This window comes from Hypanus sabinus, chromosome 6 (assembly GCF_030144855.1).
Source record: "Hypanus sabinus isolate sHypSab1 chromosome 6, sHypSab1.hap1, whole genome shotgun sequence".
Taxonomy (NCBI): Eukaryota; Metazoa; Chordata; class Chondrichthyes; order Myliobatiformes; family Dasyatidae; genus Hypanus; species Hypanus sabinus.
Genome location: NC_082711.1, coordinates 56,144,617 through 56,164,114, shown reverse-complemented (window position 1 = coordinate 56,164,114; position 19,498 = coordinate 56,144,617). Strand labels below are relative to the sequence as shown.

The following is a 19,498-nucleotide window of genomic DNA, read 5'->3' as shown; positions in this document are numbered from 1 at the left end:
GAGAAGAAGTCAGCTCTCTGACACAATGGTGTCAAGAAAACAACCTCTCCCTCAATGTCACAAAAACAAAGGAGCTTGTTGTGGATTACAGGAAGGATGGAAACAGGCTAACCCCTATTGATAGCAATGGATCTGGGGTTGAGAGGGTAAACAGCTTTAAGTTCCTCGCATCCATATCACCGAGGACCTCATGTGGTGTGTACACAACAGCTGAGTGGTGAAAAAGGCACAACAGCGCCTCTTTCACCTCAGACGGTTGAGAAAGTTTGGTATGGTTCCCCAAATTCTAAGAACTTTCTACAGAGGCACAATTGAGAGCATCCTGACTGGCTGCATCACTGCCTGGTGTAGGAACTGTATCTCCCTTAATCACAGGACTCTGCAGAGAGTGGTGCAGACAGCCCAGTGAATCTGTAGTTGTGAACTTCCCATGGTTCAGGACATTTCCAAAGACAGGTGTGTGGAAAGGGCCCGTAGGATCACTGGGGCCCCCGAGCCACCCCAACCACAATCTATTCCAGCTGCTACCATACGGGAAGTGGTACCGCAGCATAAAAGCCAGGATCAACAGGCTCCGAGGAAGCTTCTTCCACCAGAGCATCAGACTGATTAACTACGTGGATTTGAGTGTACTCTATATTACATTGATTTGTTCTATTTATTATAAAATACTATGATTGCACATTTAGATGGAAACTTAAAGATTTTTACTTCTCGTGTATGTGAAGGATGCAAGAAATAAAGTCAATTCAATTCAGTTCAGAATAGATATGTTAATGGAAGCTCAATTTGTGATTTAGAGTGATGTTGAAATTACAAATAGCTGAACTTTCAGGGAGGTCAGCAGAAAATTCAACTTCGGAGCCAAAGAACAAAATCAGTTCAACAATTCAAAACTAAATTTATAATCAAATTGACTTTACTTTTTCCTTTATGCAAATGAGAAAAATATTAATCATGCTAGACCAGGGGTTCCCAACCTAAGGCCCACAGACTCCTTGGTTAATGGTTTTAGTCCATGGCATAAAAAAGTTGGGAACCCCTGACTGACCTCCCACAAAAGCTTACACATCAGAGAACCAAGTAATAGATGGAAATGGCCAAATTAATATGGAGAAACATTAAAGATCAGTTGGCAAAATAAGTTAAACCCTAAAACATGCTATAAATAGGCAACCTTTAAAAGATTAGGTAAAGAATAGATGGACTTATTAAGGTTCTAAAGGGAAATCTTCATGTATAGACATGGATTAAATACTAAATGAGTGTTTTACATCTAGTTTCACAAAAAAGCAGATCATCTAAAGACTACATTAAACAAGAAGAAAGCTATCCTGAGGGACAATAACATAAAAAAGACAAAGTAAAAAGACTTATGTATACAGATGACACAAAATTGGAGACAGTGTAAATAAGTAAATAGACCAAACAGATAAAGACAATTTGGTGAAATGAAAGGATAATTGGCAGACAAAATTTAAAGCTGAGAAACATGTGGTGTATTACTTTCTGAGGAAACACATGATGAAATAATGTAAATTAATAATGCACTTTTATAAATTTTTATCAAAGTAGAGATCAAGAGGTTTATGTGCATAGTTTAAATTGGTAGGGCAAATTGAGAAAATGGTTTAAAAAGCATATATACTCTTGATTTTATCTATTTAGCAGCATGGGGTACAAGAGCAAAGGTATTATAATGAACCATTTATAAAACAGCCAAAGAACCATAGAACCATAGAACATTACAGCACAGAAACAGGCCTTTTGGCCCTTCTTGGCTGTGCCGAACCATTTTTCTGCCTAGTCCCACTGACCTGCACCTGGGCCATATCCCTCCAAACCTCTCTCATCCATATACCTGTCCAAGTTTTACTTAAATGTCAAAAGTGAGCCCGCATTCACCACTGCATCTGGCAGCTCATTCCACACTCCCACCACTCTCTGCGTGAAGAAGCCCCCCTAATGTTCCCTTTAAACTTTTCCCCCTTCACCCTTAACCCATGACCTCTTTTTTTCTCCACTGGCCTCAGTGGATAAACACTGCTTGCATTCACTCTATCTATACCTATCATAATTTTATACACCTCTTTCAAATCACCCCTCATTCTCCTACGCTCCAGGGAATAAAGTCCTAACCTATTCAATCTTTCTCTGTAACTCAGTTTCTCAAGTCCCGGCAACATCCTTGTAAACCTTCTCTGCACTCAGCCATTCAGCCACAAGTGGTGTGCTGTGTCCAGTTTTGGATAAAACACTTTATGAAAGATGAAAAGTCTGGCCAGAGGGTGCAGAAGAGATTGAACAAAGTTACACCACAGTTGAAGTACTTTAGTTAGTCGATCAATGGAAAGGTAATGCTATCTGGTTGGAAGAAAAGAGATTTTTGCGGTAGTAGGGGAATTAATGGTTCCGGGTAAAAGGCAAGTAGGTGGAGCTGTGGCTATGGGCAGATCGGATAAGATCTTAATGTATGCAGAGTCAACTTGACCAGGCAGCCTACTTCTGCTGCTATTTCTTATGCTCTTATGATTGACAAAAAGACCAATTTGGTATGAGAGATAAAAATTGTTCATGTAGCGAATTGTCAGTCTCAAATGTGTTCTTAACAGTAATCAGGGAGGCAGATTCAATTGCAATTTCATTCATCAAGCTCCTTTTTGACAGGAAAAAACTTGCAGAGCCATGGGGAGATGTCTGGGTTAGCTGGAATCTCAGCTGCTGGATACAACTGCCACTAGGGTCCTTTTTTCCCTTGCCATTTCTTAACTCAACCCATAGAGACTCCACATCTTCTAATCCTGTCATCTCGTCCCAATGATTTAATATTATTTTTTAGACACAGGTCCACACCATCCCCTCTGACTACTAACCTATCTTTCCAATACATCTTATGTCCTTGGACGTTCAGCTCCCAATGGCAGCCATTCTTTTCGCCAAGTTCAAGAGATGGCCACTCTGTAGCTGAATTTCAAGAGCGTCCAATTTATTTCTTATGCTACGTGCATTCAAATACAACACTCTCAGTCCGGTATTTGTTGCTTTCTGTTTTAACTGCACCATGTCTCTATCGCCCTGTAACTCATGCCACTGGCTTTGATTAAGCCTAATCTCCTGCCTGTTTTTTCTATAATCTCTGTTGCATGCTCTCTTTGATTTATTTCTTTTTCTCCCTTCCTCAGCCGATCACTGTGGTTCCCATCTCCCTGCCAAATTAGTTTAAACCCTCCCTAACAGCTCTATTAAATGTGCCCACCAGGATATTGGACTCTTTTGGGTTTAGATGTAACCCGTCCTTTTTGTACAGGTTGTACCTCTCCCAGAAGAGGCTCCACTGATCCAGGAACCCAAAGCCCTGCCCCCTACACCAGTCTCTCAGCCACACATTAATATGCCTGATCATGCTATTCCTGCACTCACTAGCATGTGGCACAGGCAGCAATCCTGAGATTACTACCCTACAGGACCTGCTTTTAAAATTCCTACCTAAATCCCTGAATTCTCTCTTTTTTCTTTTTTTGTCCTTTTTTCTACCTACATCATTGGTACCGATGTGTACCAAGACTTCTAGCTGATCATCCTCTCCCTTCAGAATACTCTGCACCTGATCCGAGACATCCCATACCCTAGCACCTGGGAGGCAACACACCATACGGGTATCTCTATCAGCTTGCTGTTCGGTCCACTAGGGGATCGGCTGTGCTGGATTGGGTGTTGTGCAATGATCTGGAGGTGATAAGAGAGCTTAAGGTTAAGGAACTCTTAGGTTCACTTTGAAATTTGAGAGGGAAAAAATAAAATCTAATGTGTTGGTATTTCAGTGGAATAAAGGAAATTACAATGGCATGAGAGGGGAACCGGCAGAAGTTGACTCCATTTGCAGGAAGGACAGCAGAGCAGCCATGTCTGAAGTTTCTGTGAAAAATGAGGGGGGAGTCTCATAGAAACATTCTGAATGTTAAAAAGCCTGAACAGATTAGATATGACAAAGTTATTTTCCATGGTAGGGGATTCTAGGACAAGAAGACACGATTACAGGATTGATGGACGTCCTTTTAGAACAAGAGATATGGAGAAATTACTTTAATCAGAGGGTGGTAAATCTGTGGAATTTGCCACGAGTAGCTGTGGAGGCCAAGTTATTGGGTGTATTTAAGGCAGAGATAGATAGGTTCTTGATTAGCCAGGGCATCAAAGGGTATGGGGTGAAAGCAGGGGAGTGGGGGTGACTGGATGAAGTGGATCAGCCCATGATTGAATGGCAGAGCAGACTCAATGGGCCGAATGGCTTACTTCTGCTCCTAAATCTTATGGAATGGTAATATAAAGAGCTGGTAAGACTTCAGGTTAAATTGTTTTCTTCCTTACTACAACTTAAAAGGGAACTGGTTAAGTACTTGAAAAGGAAAAGAGCTTCAATGCTTTGCGGAGATAATAGGATAGTGGAAGTATACAATAGTTCATTAATTGGGCTGGCACATATTTAAGGGTCCAAATGAGCTCCTTCTGTGCTGTAATCTTTCTGTTATTTTGTAATTAGCATTACTGAAGGTAGATAAGTTGCCCAGTCAGGAAAGAATGCTTCATAAGTTGACAGATCAATACATCTCAAGAATTAATAATAATGTTTCAATCCTCATGAAAAGTTGGCGTAAAATAGAGCATTGTAGGATTGCTAATGTAAAACCAACTTACTATAAAGGGAAGAAATAAACCAAGTAAGTCATTTTAAACCAATATCAGGTAAAAATTAACTCATCTGAAAAGATATAAGGAATTCAGGCATGAACTTGTTTAAGGTTACTCAGTCTGACAACTAATGTCCAAGTATTTCCAGGAAATTTTGGTTTATTTCATATTGCAGTATGTTACTGCTCAACACCTTCCATGTTTTTACCATTTGTTCTTATTTGATTGTTCCAAACAAAATTCCATGGTCACAAGTGCAATGTGGAGGCCGAAGGCAGATGAAGATTAAATATTTACTAGGGGACATAGAAAGGGGTAAGTAAACAACACAACTGACATTATTTAAAAACTGTTCGCTTAGAGGACAGTGTAGTGTCTAATGGCTAAACAAGTATAAAGTGGCATGCAAAAGTTTGGGCACCCCGGTCAAAATGTCTGTTACTGTGAATAGCTAAGCGAGTAAAAGATGAACTGATCCCCAAAAGTCATAAAGTTAAAGATTAGAAATTCTTTTCAACATTTTAAACAAGATTTGTGTATTATTTTTGTTTTGTACAATTTTAGAGTGGGAAAAAAGGAAAGGAGCAGCATGCAAATGTTTGAGCACCCCGAGAGATTTGAGCTGTCAGGTAACTTTTACCAAGGTCTCAGACTTTTATTAGCTTGTTAGGGCTATGGCTTGTTCACAGTCATCGATACGAAAGGCCAAGTGATGCAAATTTCAAAGCGTTATAAAGACCCTGACTCCTCAAACCTTCTCCCAACAATCAACAGCCATGGCTCCTCTAAGCAGCTGTCTAGCATTCTGAATATTGAAATAAATGCTGCCCACAAAGCAGGAGAAGGCATAAGAAGATAGCAAAGCATTTTCAGGTAGCCATTTCCTCAGTTCATAATGTAATTAAGAAATAGTAGTTAGCAGCAATGGTGGAGATCAAGTTGACATCTGGAAGTCCAAGAAAACTTTCCGAGAGAACTGCTTGTAGGATTGCTAGAAAGGCAAATCAAAGCCCCCATTTGACTGCTGTTACGTACCCTGTAACTGGGTCACTTACCCGCAAAGATAGAGAGGTCCGTTGAAGTCTGATGGTACTATTTTTAACAGTATTTATTGATAAAATACACAACAATAATATCAATGCAAACATACAGATAATATACGTCATCAATACTAAATCTAAAAGCGCGGGTATAATAATAATAATAAATAGCTCTATCGTTGTCTAGGAGATAATGTAATGTCTGATGGAAATATAAAAGTCACTCAAGTTCATTCAAGCTGCAGCTTTTGGTTGGAGAGAGAGACGGAGGTTTAGAACTTGCCCGGTTTTCCGTTTTATGATGTCGATCCTTCAAAATGGCGTCGGTGGTGATCTCTTCCTTAGCTAAGCTGCCTTCCGTGGTAGGGCCTCAATCCTGGGGCAACGGAAAAGGACACACATGGGCCCTCCACCGGCTATCACTATTAAACACTGTCACAGAACTTCTAGCGTTTCTCCTGGTGCGTGTCAAGGGCTGTTCCCCAGACCCTCTTTTATCCTGACCCACAGGGTCCCAGATGTCAATCAGGGTGGAATGATGCCATCCCCCAACCAGCCTACGTTGCCTGAGGGCTTCCATGAAGTACATCACTCAATACACAATTCCGTCTCCAAGAGACAATGACCTGTTCCGTGGCCTTGTATCGCTGGGGGCAGGACATTCCAAATGTCTCTCTCTCATTTCCTGGGTCTCCTGACCTGACTTAACAGAGATCTTGCGATTCTCAAAAAGGAGGGGGGGGGGGGCAAAAGACTCTCAGGAAGAGTTAGCAGATTCTGTAGTGGTGCACTCTTCTACTGTGCGGTGACACTTGCTGACCTTCATGGAAGATTCATCAGAAGAAAACCTTTCCTGTTCCCACACCACAAAATTCTGCTTCAAAAGTTTGCAAAGGAACATTTAAACAAGCCTGTTGCATTTTGGAAACAAGTCCTGTGGACTGATGAAGTTAAAATAGAACTTTTTGGCAGCAATGAACAAAGGTATGTTTGAAGAAAAAAGGGTGCAGAATTTCATGAAAAGAACACCTCTCCAACTGTTAAGCACAGAGGGGGGTGGATCACCATGCTTTGGGCTTGTGTTGCAGCCAGTGACACGAGGAACATTTCACTTGTAGAGGGAAGAAGGAATTCAATTAAATACCAGCAAACACCAGAAGCAAATATAGAAACAGAAAAACTTTCAACATAATACAGGCCCTTCAGCCCACAAAGTTGTGGCAAACATGTCCCTACCTTAGAAATTACTAGGGTTACCTATAGCCCTCTATTTTACTAAGCTCCATGTACCAATCCAGAAGTCTCTTAAAAGATCATATTGTATCCACCTCCACCATTGTTGCTGGCAGCCCATTCCACGCACTCACCACCATTTGAGTAATAAACTTACCCCTAACATCTCCTCTGTACCTACTCCTCAGCACCTCAGCACCTTAAACCTGTGTCCTCTTGTGGCAACCATTTCAGCCCTGGGAAAAAGCCTCTGACTAGCCACACGATCTATGCCTCTCATCATCTTATACACCTCTATCAGGTCACCTCTCATCCTCCGTCACTCCAAGGAAGAAAGGCTGAGTTCACTCAACCAATTCTCATAAGGCATGCTCCCCATCCAGGCAACAGCCTTGTAAATCTCCTCTGCACCCTTTCTATGGCTTCCACATCCTTCCTGTAGTGAGACAACCAGAACTGAGCACAGTACTCCAGGTGGGGTCTGACCAGGATCCTATATAGCTGCAACATTACCTCTAGGCTCCTAAATTCAATTCCACGATCGATGAAGGGCCTTCTTACACACAGAGTCAACCTGCGCAGCTGCTTTGAGCGTACTATGGACTTGGACCCTAAGATCCCTCTGATCCTCCACACTACCAAGAGTCTTACTGTTAATACTATATTCTGCCATCATATTTGACCTACCAAAATGAACCACTTCACACTTATCAGGGTTGAACTCCATATGCCACTTCTTCGCCCAAATTAGCATCCTATCAATGTCCCGCTGTAACCTCTGACAGTCCTCCACCCTATCCACAACACTTCCAACCTTTGTGTCATCAGCAAACGTACTAACCCATCCCTCCACTTCCTCATCCAGGTCACTTATAAAAATCACGAAGATTAAGAGTCCCAGGACAGATCCTCTTTGCTTTCTATGAGCAAGCCAGTTCTGGATCCACAAAGCAATGTCCCTTTGGTTCCCATGCCTCCTTACTTTCTCAATAATTCTTGCATGGGGTACCTAATCAAATGCCTTGCTGAAATCTATATACACTACATCTACTGCTCTTCCTTCATCAATGTGTTTAGTCACATCCTCAAAAACTTCAATCAGGCTTGTAAGGCAAGATCTGCCCTTGACAAAGCCATGCTGCCTACTCCAATATCATATTATACCTCTCCAAATAAATCCTGCCCCTCAGAATCTTCTCCATCAACTTACCAACCCACTGAGGTAAGACTCACTGGTCTATAATTTCCTGGGCTATCACTACTCCTTTTCGTGAATGAAGGAACAACATCCGCAACATTCTAATCCTTCCGAACCTCTCCCATCCCCATTGATGATGCAAAGATCATCATCAGAGACCCAGCAATCTCCTCCCTCGCCTCCCACAGTAGTCTGGGGTACATCTCATCCAGTCCCGGCAACTTATCCAACTTGATGCTTTCCAAAAGCTCCAGCACATCCTCTGTTTTAGTATCTACAGTCTCAAGCTTTTCAGTCTGCTGGAAGTCATCACTACAATCACTAAGATGCTTTTCCATAGTGAATACTGAAGTAAAACATTCATTAAGTACCTCTGCTATTTCAATAGACAATAGGTGCAGAAGTAGACCATTCGGCCCTTCGAGCCTGCACCGCCATTCTGAGATCATGGCTGATCATCTACTATCAATACCCAGTTCCTGCCTTGTCCCCATATCCCTTGATTCCCCTATCCGTAAGATACCTATCTAGCTCCTTCTTGAAAGCATCCGGAGAATTGGCCTCCACTACCTTCCGAGGCAGTGCATTCCAGACTCCCACAACTCTCTGGGAGAAGAAGTTTTTCCTTAACTCTGTCCTAAATGACCTAACCCTTATTCTCAAACCATGCCCTCTGGTACTGGACTCTCCCAGCATCTGGAACATATTTCCTGCCTCTATCTTGTCCAATCCCTTAATAATCTTATATGTTGCAATCAGATCCCCTCTCAATCTCCTTAATTCCAGCATGTACAAGCCCAGTCTCTCTAACCTCTCTGCCTAAGACAGTCCGGACATCCCAGGAATTAACCTTGTGAATCTACGCTGCACTTCCTCTATAGCCAGGATGTCCTTCCTTAACCCTGGAGACCAAAACTGTACACAATACTCTAGGTGTGGTCTCACCAAGGCCCTGTACAAATGCAAAAGAATATCCTTGCTCTTGTACTCAATTCCCTTTGTAATAAAGGCCAACATTCCATTAGCCTTCTTCACTGCCTGCTGCACTTGCTCATTCACCTTCAGTGACTGATGAACAAAGACTCCTAGATTTCTTTGTATTTCTCCCTTACCTAACTTTACACTGTTCAGATAATAATCTGCTTTCCTGTTCTTACTCCCAAAGTGGATAACCTCACGCTTATTCAAATTATACGCCATCTGCCAAGTATCTGCCCACTCACCCAGCCTATCCAAGTCACCCTGAATTCTCCTAACATCCTCATCACATGTCACACTGCCACCTAGCTTAGTATCATCAGCAAACTTGCTGATATTATTCTCAATGCCTTCATCTAAATCGTTGACGTAAATCGTAAACAGCTGTGGTCCCAATACCGAGCCCTGTGGCACCCCACCAGTCACCACCTACCATAACGAGAAACACCCATTTACCGCTACCCTTTGCTTTCTATCTGCCAACCAGTTTTCTATCCATGTCAATATCTTCCCCCCAATGCCATGAGCTCTGATTTTACCCACCAATCTCCTATGTGGGACCTTATCAAATGCCTTCTGAAACTACATCCACTGGATCACCCTTGTCTAACTTCCTGGTTACATCCTCGAAAAACTCCAATAAATTAGTCAAGCATGATTTGCCCTTGGTAAATCCATGCTGGCTGGGCCCAATCCTATCACTGCTATCTAGATATGCCACTATTTCATCTTTAATAATGGACTCTAGCATCTTCCCCACTACTGATGTTAGGCTGACAGGGCGATAGTTCTCTGTTTTCTCCCTCCCTCCTTTCTTAAAAAGTGGGATAACATTAGCCATTCTCCAATCCTCAGGAACTGATCCTGAATCTAAGGAACATTGGAAAATGAGTACCAATGCATCCGCAATTTCCAGAGCCACCTCCTTCAGTACCCTAGGATGCAGACCATCTGGACCTGGGGATTTGTCAGCCTTCAGTAACATCAGTTTACTCATCACCGTTTCCTTCCTAATGTCAATCTGTTTCAGTCCCTCTGTTACCCTATGTCCTTGGCCCATCCATACATCTGGGAGATTGCTTGTGTCTTCCTTAGTGAAGACAGATCTAAAGTACTTATTAAATTCTTCTGCCATGTCACTGTTTCCCATAACAATTTCACTCAATTCCTTCTTCAAGGGCCCAATATGGTTCTTAACTATCTTCTTTCTCTTCACATACCTAAAAAAGCTTTTTCTATCCTCCTTTATATTCCTGGCTAGCTTGCGTTCGCACCTCATTTTTTCTCCCCATATTGCCTTTTTAGTTAAGTTCTGTTGTTCCTTAAAAATTTCCCAATCATCTGTCCTACCACTCACCTTAGCTCTGTCATACTTCCTTTTTTTTTTAATGCTATGCAATCTCTGACTTCCTTTGTCAACCACCGTGGCCCCTTTTCCCCCCTTTGAATCCTTCCTTCTCCGGGGGATGAACTGATTTTGCACCTTGTGCATTATTCCCAAGAATACCTGCCATTGCTGTTCCACTGTCTTTTCTGCTAGGATATCCGTCCAGTTAACTTTGGCCAGCTCCTCCCTCATGGCTCCATAGTCTCCCTTGTTCAACTGCAACACTGACACCTCCGATCTGCCCTTATCCTTCTCAAATTGCAGATAAAAACTTATCATATTATGATCACTACCTCCTAATGGCTCCTTTACTTCAAGATCGCTTATCAAATCCTGTTCATTACATAACACTAAATCCAGAATAGCCTTGTCCCTAGTCAGCTCTCGTACAAGCTGTTCCAAGAATGCATCCTGCAGGCACTCTACAAACTCCCTATCCTGGGGTCCAGCACCAACCTGATTCTCCCAGTTCACCTGCATGTTGAAATCCCCCATAACTACTGCGACATTACCTTTGCCACATGCCAATGTTAACTCCCTATTCAACTTGCACCCAATATCCATGCTACTGTTTGGTGGCCTGTAGACAACACCCATTAGGGTCCTTTTGCCCTTACGGTTCCTCAGTTCTATCCACACAGACTCTACTTCTCCTGATCCTATGTTCCCCCCCCTTGCAAAGGACGGAATCTCATTCCTCACCAACATGGCCACCCCACCCCCTCTGCCCACATTTCTGTCCCTACGATAGCACGTATACCCTTGTACATTCATTTCCCAGGTCTGATCTCCCTGCAGTCATGTCTCCTTTATCCCGACAACATCATAATTACCCATTCGCACCTGAGCTTCAAGCTCATCCGCCTTATTTCTGACACTTTGTGCATTCTAAAAATAGAATTTTTAGCCCATTTCTCCCCTCTCTGTTTGAATCACTGCCTATTGTGCTTAACCCAGCTCCCCGAACTCCCATCGGGCTATACGCCCCTAGAATTTTGTTGTCCTTCTTAAATTTACTTATTCTTTCTGCTCATTTAACTCCTTTTTCTGTCAGACCATCCCTCTGTACATGTGTCCTCCTTATCACTTGTTCCGCCTCACCTTTCTCTACTACACACTTAATATTCCAGAACCTTGTAGTCCCCACCTGTCCTTTATTCTTCATCTCACTATCCTCTCTCACATTCTGGATCCCCGCCCCCTGCAAATTCAGTTTAAACTCCCCAGCAAACTTCCCTGCAAGAATGTTAGTACCGCTCCAGTTCATGTGTAAACCGTCCCTTCGGAACAGATCCCACCTTCCCTGGAACAAGGCCCAATTATCTACAAACCTGAAGCCCTCCCTCCTGCACCATCCTCTCAGCCACGTATTAATCTTTATAATCCTCCTGTTCCTTGCCTCACTCGCATGTGGCACAGGCAGCAATCCTGAAATTGTTACCTTGGAGCTTCGCACCTAACTCCCTGAACTCCCTACGCAGGACCCCCTCACTCATCCTACCCACGTCATTGGTCCCTACATGGACCACAACATCTGGATTCTTGCCCTCCCTCTCGAGATTAACCTGCACCCGATCTGAGATGTCTCGGACCCTGGCACCAGGGAAGCAACATACCATCCGAGACTCCCGATCTTCCCCACAAAATCTCCTATCCACCCCCCTGACTATAGAATCCCCTATCACTACCGCTCTCTTCTCTTCCCTCCTCCCCTTCCTAGTCGAGGGTCCAACCTCAGTGCCAGAGACAGGACCACTGCAACTTGTTCCTGGTAGGTCATCCCCACCAACAGTATCCAAAACGGTATACTTATTGTTGATGGGAACGGCCACAGGGGTGTTCTGCTCTCTCTGTCTGCTCACCCTGCCTCTCTTGACTGTCACCCATTTGCTTACCTCCTGACTTTTCGGTGTGACTACCTCCCGATAACTCTTATCTATCTCTGCCTCTGCCTCCCGAATGATCCATAGTTCATCCAGCTCCTGCTCCAATTCCCTAACTTGGTCTGATAGGTTCCAATTTCCTCCGGTTTCATACACACTTTCCCACTGTCACACTTGATAGGTCCTATTCTTTCACATCTTATCCTCCTGTTCTTCACGTACTTGTGGAATGCCTTGGTGTTTTCCTTAATCCTGCTCACCAAAGCCTTCTTATGGCCCCTTCTGGCTCCCCTAATTTCCTTCTGAAGCTCCTTCCTATTAGCCTTATAATCTTCTCGATCTCTAACATTACCTAGCTTTCTAAACCTTTTGTAAGATTTTCTTTTCTTCTTGACTGTATTTATTACAGCCTTTGTACACCATGGATCCTGTACCTTACAATAACTTCCCTGTCTCATTGGAAGGTACGTAGGCAGAACTCCACACAAATATCCCCAGAACATTTGCCAGATTTCTTCTGTACTTTTCCCTGAGAACGACTGTTTGCAATCTAAGCCTCCAATTTCCAGCCTGATAGCCTCATAAATCCCCTTACTCCAATTAAACGCTCCAATCAATCATCACAGATTCTGTAAAAAAGCTGAAGATGAAAAGAGGATGGCTTCTACAACAGGATAATGATCCTAAACATACCTCAAAATCCACAATAGACTACCTCATGAGGCGCAAGCTGAAGGTTTTGCCATGGCTCACAGTCACCTGACCTAAACGTCATCGAAAATCTGTGGATAGACCTCAAAAGAGCAGTGCATGCAAGACTGCCCAAGAATCTCACATAATTAGAAGCCTTTTGCAAAGAAGAATGGGCAAAAATCCCCCAGACAAGAATTGAAAGACTCTTAGCTGGCCACAGAAAGCATTTACAAGCTGTACTTGCCAAAGGGGGTGTTACTAAGTACTGACCAGGCAAGGTGCCTAAACTTTTGCTTCAGGCCCTTTTTCTTTTTTGTTATTTTGAAACTGTAAAAGACGGAAATAAAAAAGTAATTTTGCCTAAAATATTAAAGAAATGTGTCATCTTTAACTTCATGCCTTTTGGAAATCAGGTAATCTTTTACTCACTTAGCTATTCACAGTAACAGAAATTTTGACCAGGAGTGCCCAAACTTTTGCATGCCACTGTACGTGGCTGAGGCTAGTTACAAATTGTTTGGCAACAGTCTCCTGGCCCAATTAAGCAGTATTATGTCCAAAATAAAGAAGGAGAATCCTGGTTATTTTCACGATTCATTGTTCTTTAAAAAGTTGTCCTAAATAAGCAACTACCCCAATTAAACAAAACCTTAATTAACCAGAATCCACTGCATATACATTGAGAAGCATTTTCACTGTTCACGGGAAACATAGGCCTTCTATAAGTAAATGCACTTGTTGCATATAGCACTGATCTGGCTGCTTCTGCCTGCAAACAAGCCTCAAAGAACAGTTCATTTAAAATACTATTTTCATTACTGTCATGGGATCAAACACCCATAGAAGCAAAAACTGAAAAATACACACAATGTGGAAATATCAAAAACATATAAAATGAATTTTAGTTTGCAAAATAAAGCTTATAAATAGCAATTGCATTGGTATCTGAAAGCAAATGATTACAACTTACTTCAATTGTTTTGGGGTAAATGCAAGTGTTAGGAAAGTTGTGCTTATAAACTTCATTAGCAACAGTATTGATGTCAACGGCAGCAACAACTTCAGCAGAAATGCAACTTTCTATAACAAAGAAAAATATGAATCATATAAGTTAAATTTTTAAGAAGTAACACAATTTCCAAGTCAAAAATCCACATTTGGTGGGATTTTGTTTAATTAGTATTAATTATATTTTTACTTTCATTGTCATTTTACATCATTAAATGGCATCCTGCATAAGTAAAAGATTATTTGCTAACTAAGTAATCACTGAGCGTGCTACACTTTCCAAAAATAGATACAGTGTGAATTCTAGCTCCCCTCTGATAGTTCTTAGAATATTACCATTTCTTGCTAGATTTTAGTATCAATACAAACAAGGCCCTTTGCAGTGGAACAGTCAAATATAAAAGTGAGCCTGCTACACATAGAACTTTAAACACAGTCATAAAAAAGGAAGTATCCTTCTCAGCTGTGCTAGAAATGGCCAGCTCTGATGCAAGATGACAGACCTCTAACATTAACATAGTTTCTCTCTAGAGATGTTGACTTGACAGCATGACTTTTTCTGCCATTCGCTTTCAGTTTAAGATTGACACATGCAGTTTTATGTATCTCATATTCCATACTTTTCTTCTCTCCTTCCACTAGCTCATTTATCTCTCACAAGTTACACTTCCTCCAGAGAGTGTCAGCTATTTTCTTTTGGTCTCCATCATATCACAGAACACATGTTCTCACCACCCATCCTTCATATATGCAACTTATAACATAAACATGAGAAGTTCTGCAGATGTTGCAAATTCAGAGCAATACACACAAAATGCAGAAGCAACTCAGCAGGTCAGGAAATGAATAAAATATCAATGTTTCAGGCTGGGATGCTTCCTCAGGGCTGGAAAGGAAGGGGAAAGATGCCAGAATAAAAAGGTGGGAGGGTTTTGGGTGAGTGCATGTTTGAAGACTTGGAAGGCAACAGAGATCACAGAAGTGGAACAGTGAGAAAGGGTCTCACTAAACTCTCTTGAAGAGAGGATTTAAACTTCTTCAGGGTGGGCATCCCTTGAACAGAATTTCTCGTGTTTATGATTTGCTGCTCCACTACGAAGTCTCCTAGACTCGCTACCACAGCCAGGTATTCTTCTTGGGAATTTGTCCCTTTAGCTTTCCTACTCACCTGGCTTCACCTTATTACCTTCTAGCGATCTTCCTTCTTCTCCGCCACCGTTTTATTCCGGCATCTCCCCCTTCCTTTCCAATTTATAATATTTTTCTAACTTTCCATAGCTATTCTGAAGGATAGTTGATCCAAAACATTGACTACATTTCATGTTCCATTTAATGCAAGTAGGCCTACAGTGCATTTCTTGCATTCTCTGTTATTATCCGAAAATAAAATGGGACAGTATGATCCCAATTTTCAAATCACCTTTCTGATCCTTATTAATCCAGCTTTGGCTCAATGCGCTTAATGGTAGCTGGTCAAGGCGAGGTAATTTTACCTGTGTTAATTGTAGAGAAGAAGTAAGTGTGTGAGACCGAGGTTCTGTGCTTGGTGTCAGGATGTATGTAGGAAGTCCTGGAAACTCCCAGCCTCCTGGAAGGCCAAATCTGCACCTGGTGTGTCGAGCTGCAGCTCCTAAGGGACCGTGTTAGAGAACTGGCGTTGCAGCTCGATGACCTTCATCTGGTCAGGTAGAGTGGTGACAGAAAGGAGTTATAGGCAGGTGGTCACACCAGGGCCAAGGGAGACACACAGGTGAGTAACAGTGAGGAGAGGGAAGGGGAAGAGTCAGGTACTAGAGAGTGTCCCTGTGGCTGTCCCCTTAACAATAAGTATTCCTATTTGAGTACTGTTGGGAGGGGGGGGAGGGGGGACAGCTGTCCTAGGCACAGAGTCTGGCCCTGTGGCTCAGAAGGGTTGAGAAAGGAAGAGGAAGACAGTATTGATAGGAGACTCTATAGTTAGGGGGGTCGAACAGGTGATTCTGTGGACACAGGAAAGAAACTCAGATGGTAGTTTGCCTCTCAGGTGCCAGGGTCCAGGATGTTTCAGATCGCATCCATGATATCCTGCAGTAGGACGGAGAACAGTCAGAGGTCGTGGTAAATATTGGTACCAATGACATAGGTAGAAAAAGGGAAGAGGTCCTGAAAACAGACTACAGGGAGTTAGGAAGAGGACCGCAAAGGTAGTAATCTCGGGATCACTGCCTGTGCCACGTGAGTGAGAATAGGAATAGAATGAGGTGGAGGATGAGATATTGGAGCAGGGGACAGGGATTCAGATTTCTGGATCATTGGGACCTCTTTTGGGGCAGGTGTACCTGTACAAAAAGGTCGGGTTGCACTTAAATCCCAGGGGGACCACTATTCTGGCGGGGAGGTTTGCTAAGGCTACTGGGGAGAGTTTAAACTAGAATTGCTGGGGGGTGGGAAACAAACTGAAGAGACTGTGGAAGAGGTGGTTGGCTCACAAATAGAGAAAGCTTGAATACAGTGTGTGAGGGAGGATAGGCAGGTGATAAAGAAAGGACACGCTCAAATGATCAAAGACTGATGGTTTGAGATGTGTCTACTTTAATGCAAGGAGTATTGTGAACAAAGCGGATGAGCTTAGAGTGTGGATTAGTACTTGGAGCTATGATGTGGTGGCCATTACAGAGACTTGGATGACTCAGGGACAGAAATAGTTACTTCATGTGCTGGGTTTTAGATGCTTCAGAAAGGACAGGGAGGGAGGTAAAAGAGGTGGGGTGTGGCACTGTTGATCAGAGATAGTGTCACGGCTGCAGAAAAAGTGGACATCATGGAGGGATTGTCTATGGAGTCTCGGTGGGTGGAGGCCAGGAACAGGAAGGGGTCAATAACTCTACTGGGTGTTTTTTTGTAAGCTGCCCAATAGTAACAGGGATATCGAGGAGCAGATAGGGAAACAGATCCTGGAAAGGTGTAATAATAACAGAGTTGTCATGGTGGGAGATTTTAATTTCCCAAATGTCGATTGGCATCTCTCTAGAGCAAGGGGTTTAGATGGGGTGGGGTTTGTTAGGCGTGTCCAGGAAGGTTTCTTGACACAATATGTAGACAAGCCTACAAAAGGAGAGACTGTAGTTGATTTGTTATTTGGAAATGAACCTGGTTAGTTATCAGATCTCTCAGTGAGAGAGCATTTTGGAGACAGTGATCATAATTCTATCTCCCTTACAATAGCACTGGCGGGAGATAGGAACAGACAAGTTAGAAAAGCATTTAATTGGAGTAAGGGATGTGGTGATAACACGTCACATGTAAAAACGTGATTGAACTGAGCTACGAGCATGCGCAGAACTGACAAAATGATCTAGAGACTGTATGTTAAAGACGTGCTTGCTGTTTGCTGTTGTAAATAAACGTTCTAGTTTTAATTCTTCCAGAATATGGTTTGTTCTTAGTAACCCATGGTACGTGTAAAGTACACAACATGGTGTCAGAAGTTAGTCTGGAAGAATAATTCATTTCGTGAACACGGAAGTAGCAAAGATAATCAAAAAAAAAAGCGCGAACTTTTTCGTTACTTGCTAACAGCTTAAAGAATGGAAGTTTACAACTCCCATCGATGCTTCAGCTGGCTGGAAATGTAGCTGAAAACTGGAAAAGATTTAAACAACGTTGTGAAATTTATTTATCAGCGATCGGAGCAGATAATAAAACGGAGAAAATGAAAGCTGCAATTCTACTCCACATGATTGGGGACAACACATTTCAAGTATATTACCATTTTACTTTTGAGAATGGAGATAATTTGAATCTAAAAGCGATAATCAACAAGTTTGAAGCATATTGTATACTGAAGCGCAATGTGACGTTTGAACGGTACAAATTCTTTACATACAAGCAGAAAGCTGGTCAAACGATGGATCAATTTGTTACGGAATTGAGAAATCACAGTAAAACATGCGAGTTTGCAGAGCTGACGGACTCTCTCATTATACAGAATTGTTTGCGGCATTCTGGATAATGCTCTGAGAGAAAGACTCTTAAGAGAACCAGATATAAATTTGGAAAAAGCTTTGATTCTCCTCAAAGCTTCGGGGATTGTGATGTCGCAGGCTAAAGAGCTGCGTAGATGCTGTGGAAAAGCGCGAACATGTTAGAAAAAATAATAAAACGGCAACGAAACTGACAGAGAGCAAGACGTCATCTGAAAGAAAAAAAACTTTGTGTCGCTGTGGGCGGCAACATCAGCCAAATGAAGTGTCCGGGGAATGGTAAATGTGCAACAACTTCGGTAAGATTAATCATTTTTCACACTGTTGCAGAAGTAGAAACAATATAAAACAAGTAAATGCAGTGCTTGAAAATGAATGTGAGGAGTTTAATATCAATGTGCTTTGTGCAAATAAACCAAGTAACAATGACTGGACTATGCCATTGCAAGTGAACCAAAACATTATTCTGTTTAAATTGGATACTGGAGCATAAGTAAATGTTCCTGCAGAATCTGAGTTCAATGCATTAAAACCAAGACCAAAGTTAGATCAGTCAAATATAAAAGTGACTGGGTATTTAGATGCAGACATTCCAGTTAAAGGAACATGTGTGGCAAAGTATCGCACAAAAATATGATGCACACGTTTTCATTTGTGGTCGTGCCTAAGAATGTACACTCAATATTGGGTTTATCTGTCTGTGAGACTGAATTTGGTGAAAAGAGTCTTAGTCCTGGATAGTGACATTGAGTCAGAATACAGTGACTTGATGAAAGAGTATGAGGACTTGTTCAAAGGGCTTGGTTGTCTTCCAGGAGAGCACACGATTAAAATTGACAACACAGTGCCACCCAAGGTACATCCATGTAGAAAAGGATCTTTTGCATTATGTGATCAACTGAAAACAGAGCTTGACAGAATGAAATGGTTAAGAGTCATACAAAAAAATGATGAACCAACTGAATGGGTCAATTCACTTGATATTGTTGTTAAGAAAAATGAAAACTGAGGATTTGCTTAGATCCAAAAACCTTGAATCAAGCCATTGAAAGAGAGCATTTCAAATTGCCTAGTCGTGAAGAAATTATGTCACTATTTGCTAATGCAAAGTACTTCAGTAAATTAGATGCATCCTTTGGATTCTAGCAACTTAAACTAGATGAACCGAGTTCAAAGTTGTGTACCTTTAACACTCCTTTTGCCAGATATTGTTTTCTTAGGCTTCCATTTGGAATTGCATCAGCTCCTGAAGTAAACCATAGAACTATTCACATGCTATATGAGCACACTGAGGGTGTAGATACTTCCATGGACGATATTATTGTTGTTTGGGGATCATCTAAACAAGAGCATGACGCCAGACTCAGACAAGTCTTTGAAGCAACACGCAAGGCAAACCTAAAGTTGAATAAAGACAAATGTCAGCT

At 42.1% G+C, this 19,498-nt stretch overlaps 1 protein-coding gene across 4 annotated transcripts in view; it reads right to left on the bottom strand.

Moving 5' to 3' along the window:
• Window positions 1–19,498, bottom strand: part of trdmt1 (tRNA aspartic acid methyltransferase 1) — a 111,033-nt gene that overhangs the window by 55,391 nt on the left and 36,144 nt on the right. For all 4 annotated transcript variants that reach the window (XM_059972183.1, XM_059972181.1, XM_059972184.1 and 1 more), the window contains one exon: window positions 14,072–14,181. In XM_059972183.1, the coding sequence (XP_059828166.1) occupies window positions 14,072–14,181 (110 nt within the window). The remainder of the gene's footprint in view (window positions 1–14,071; window positions 14,182–19,498) is intronic.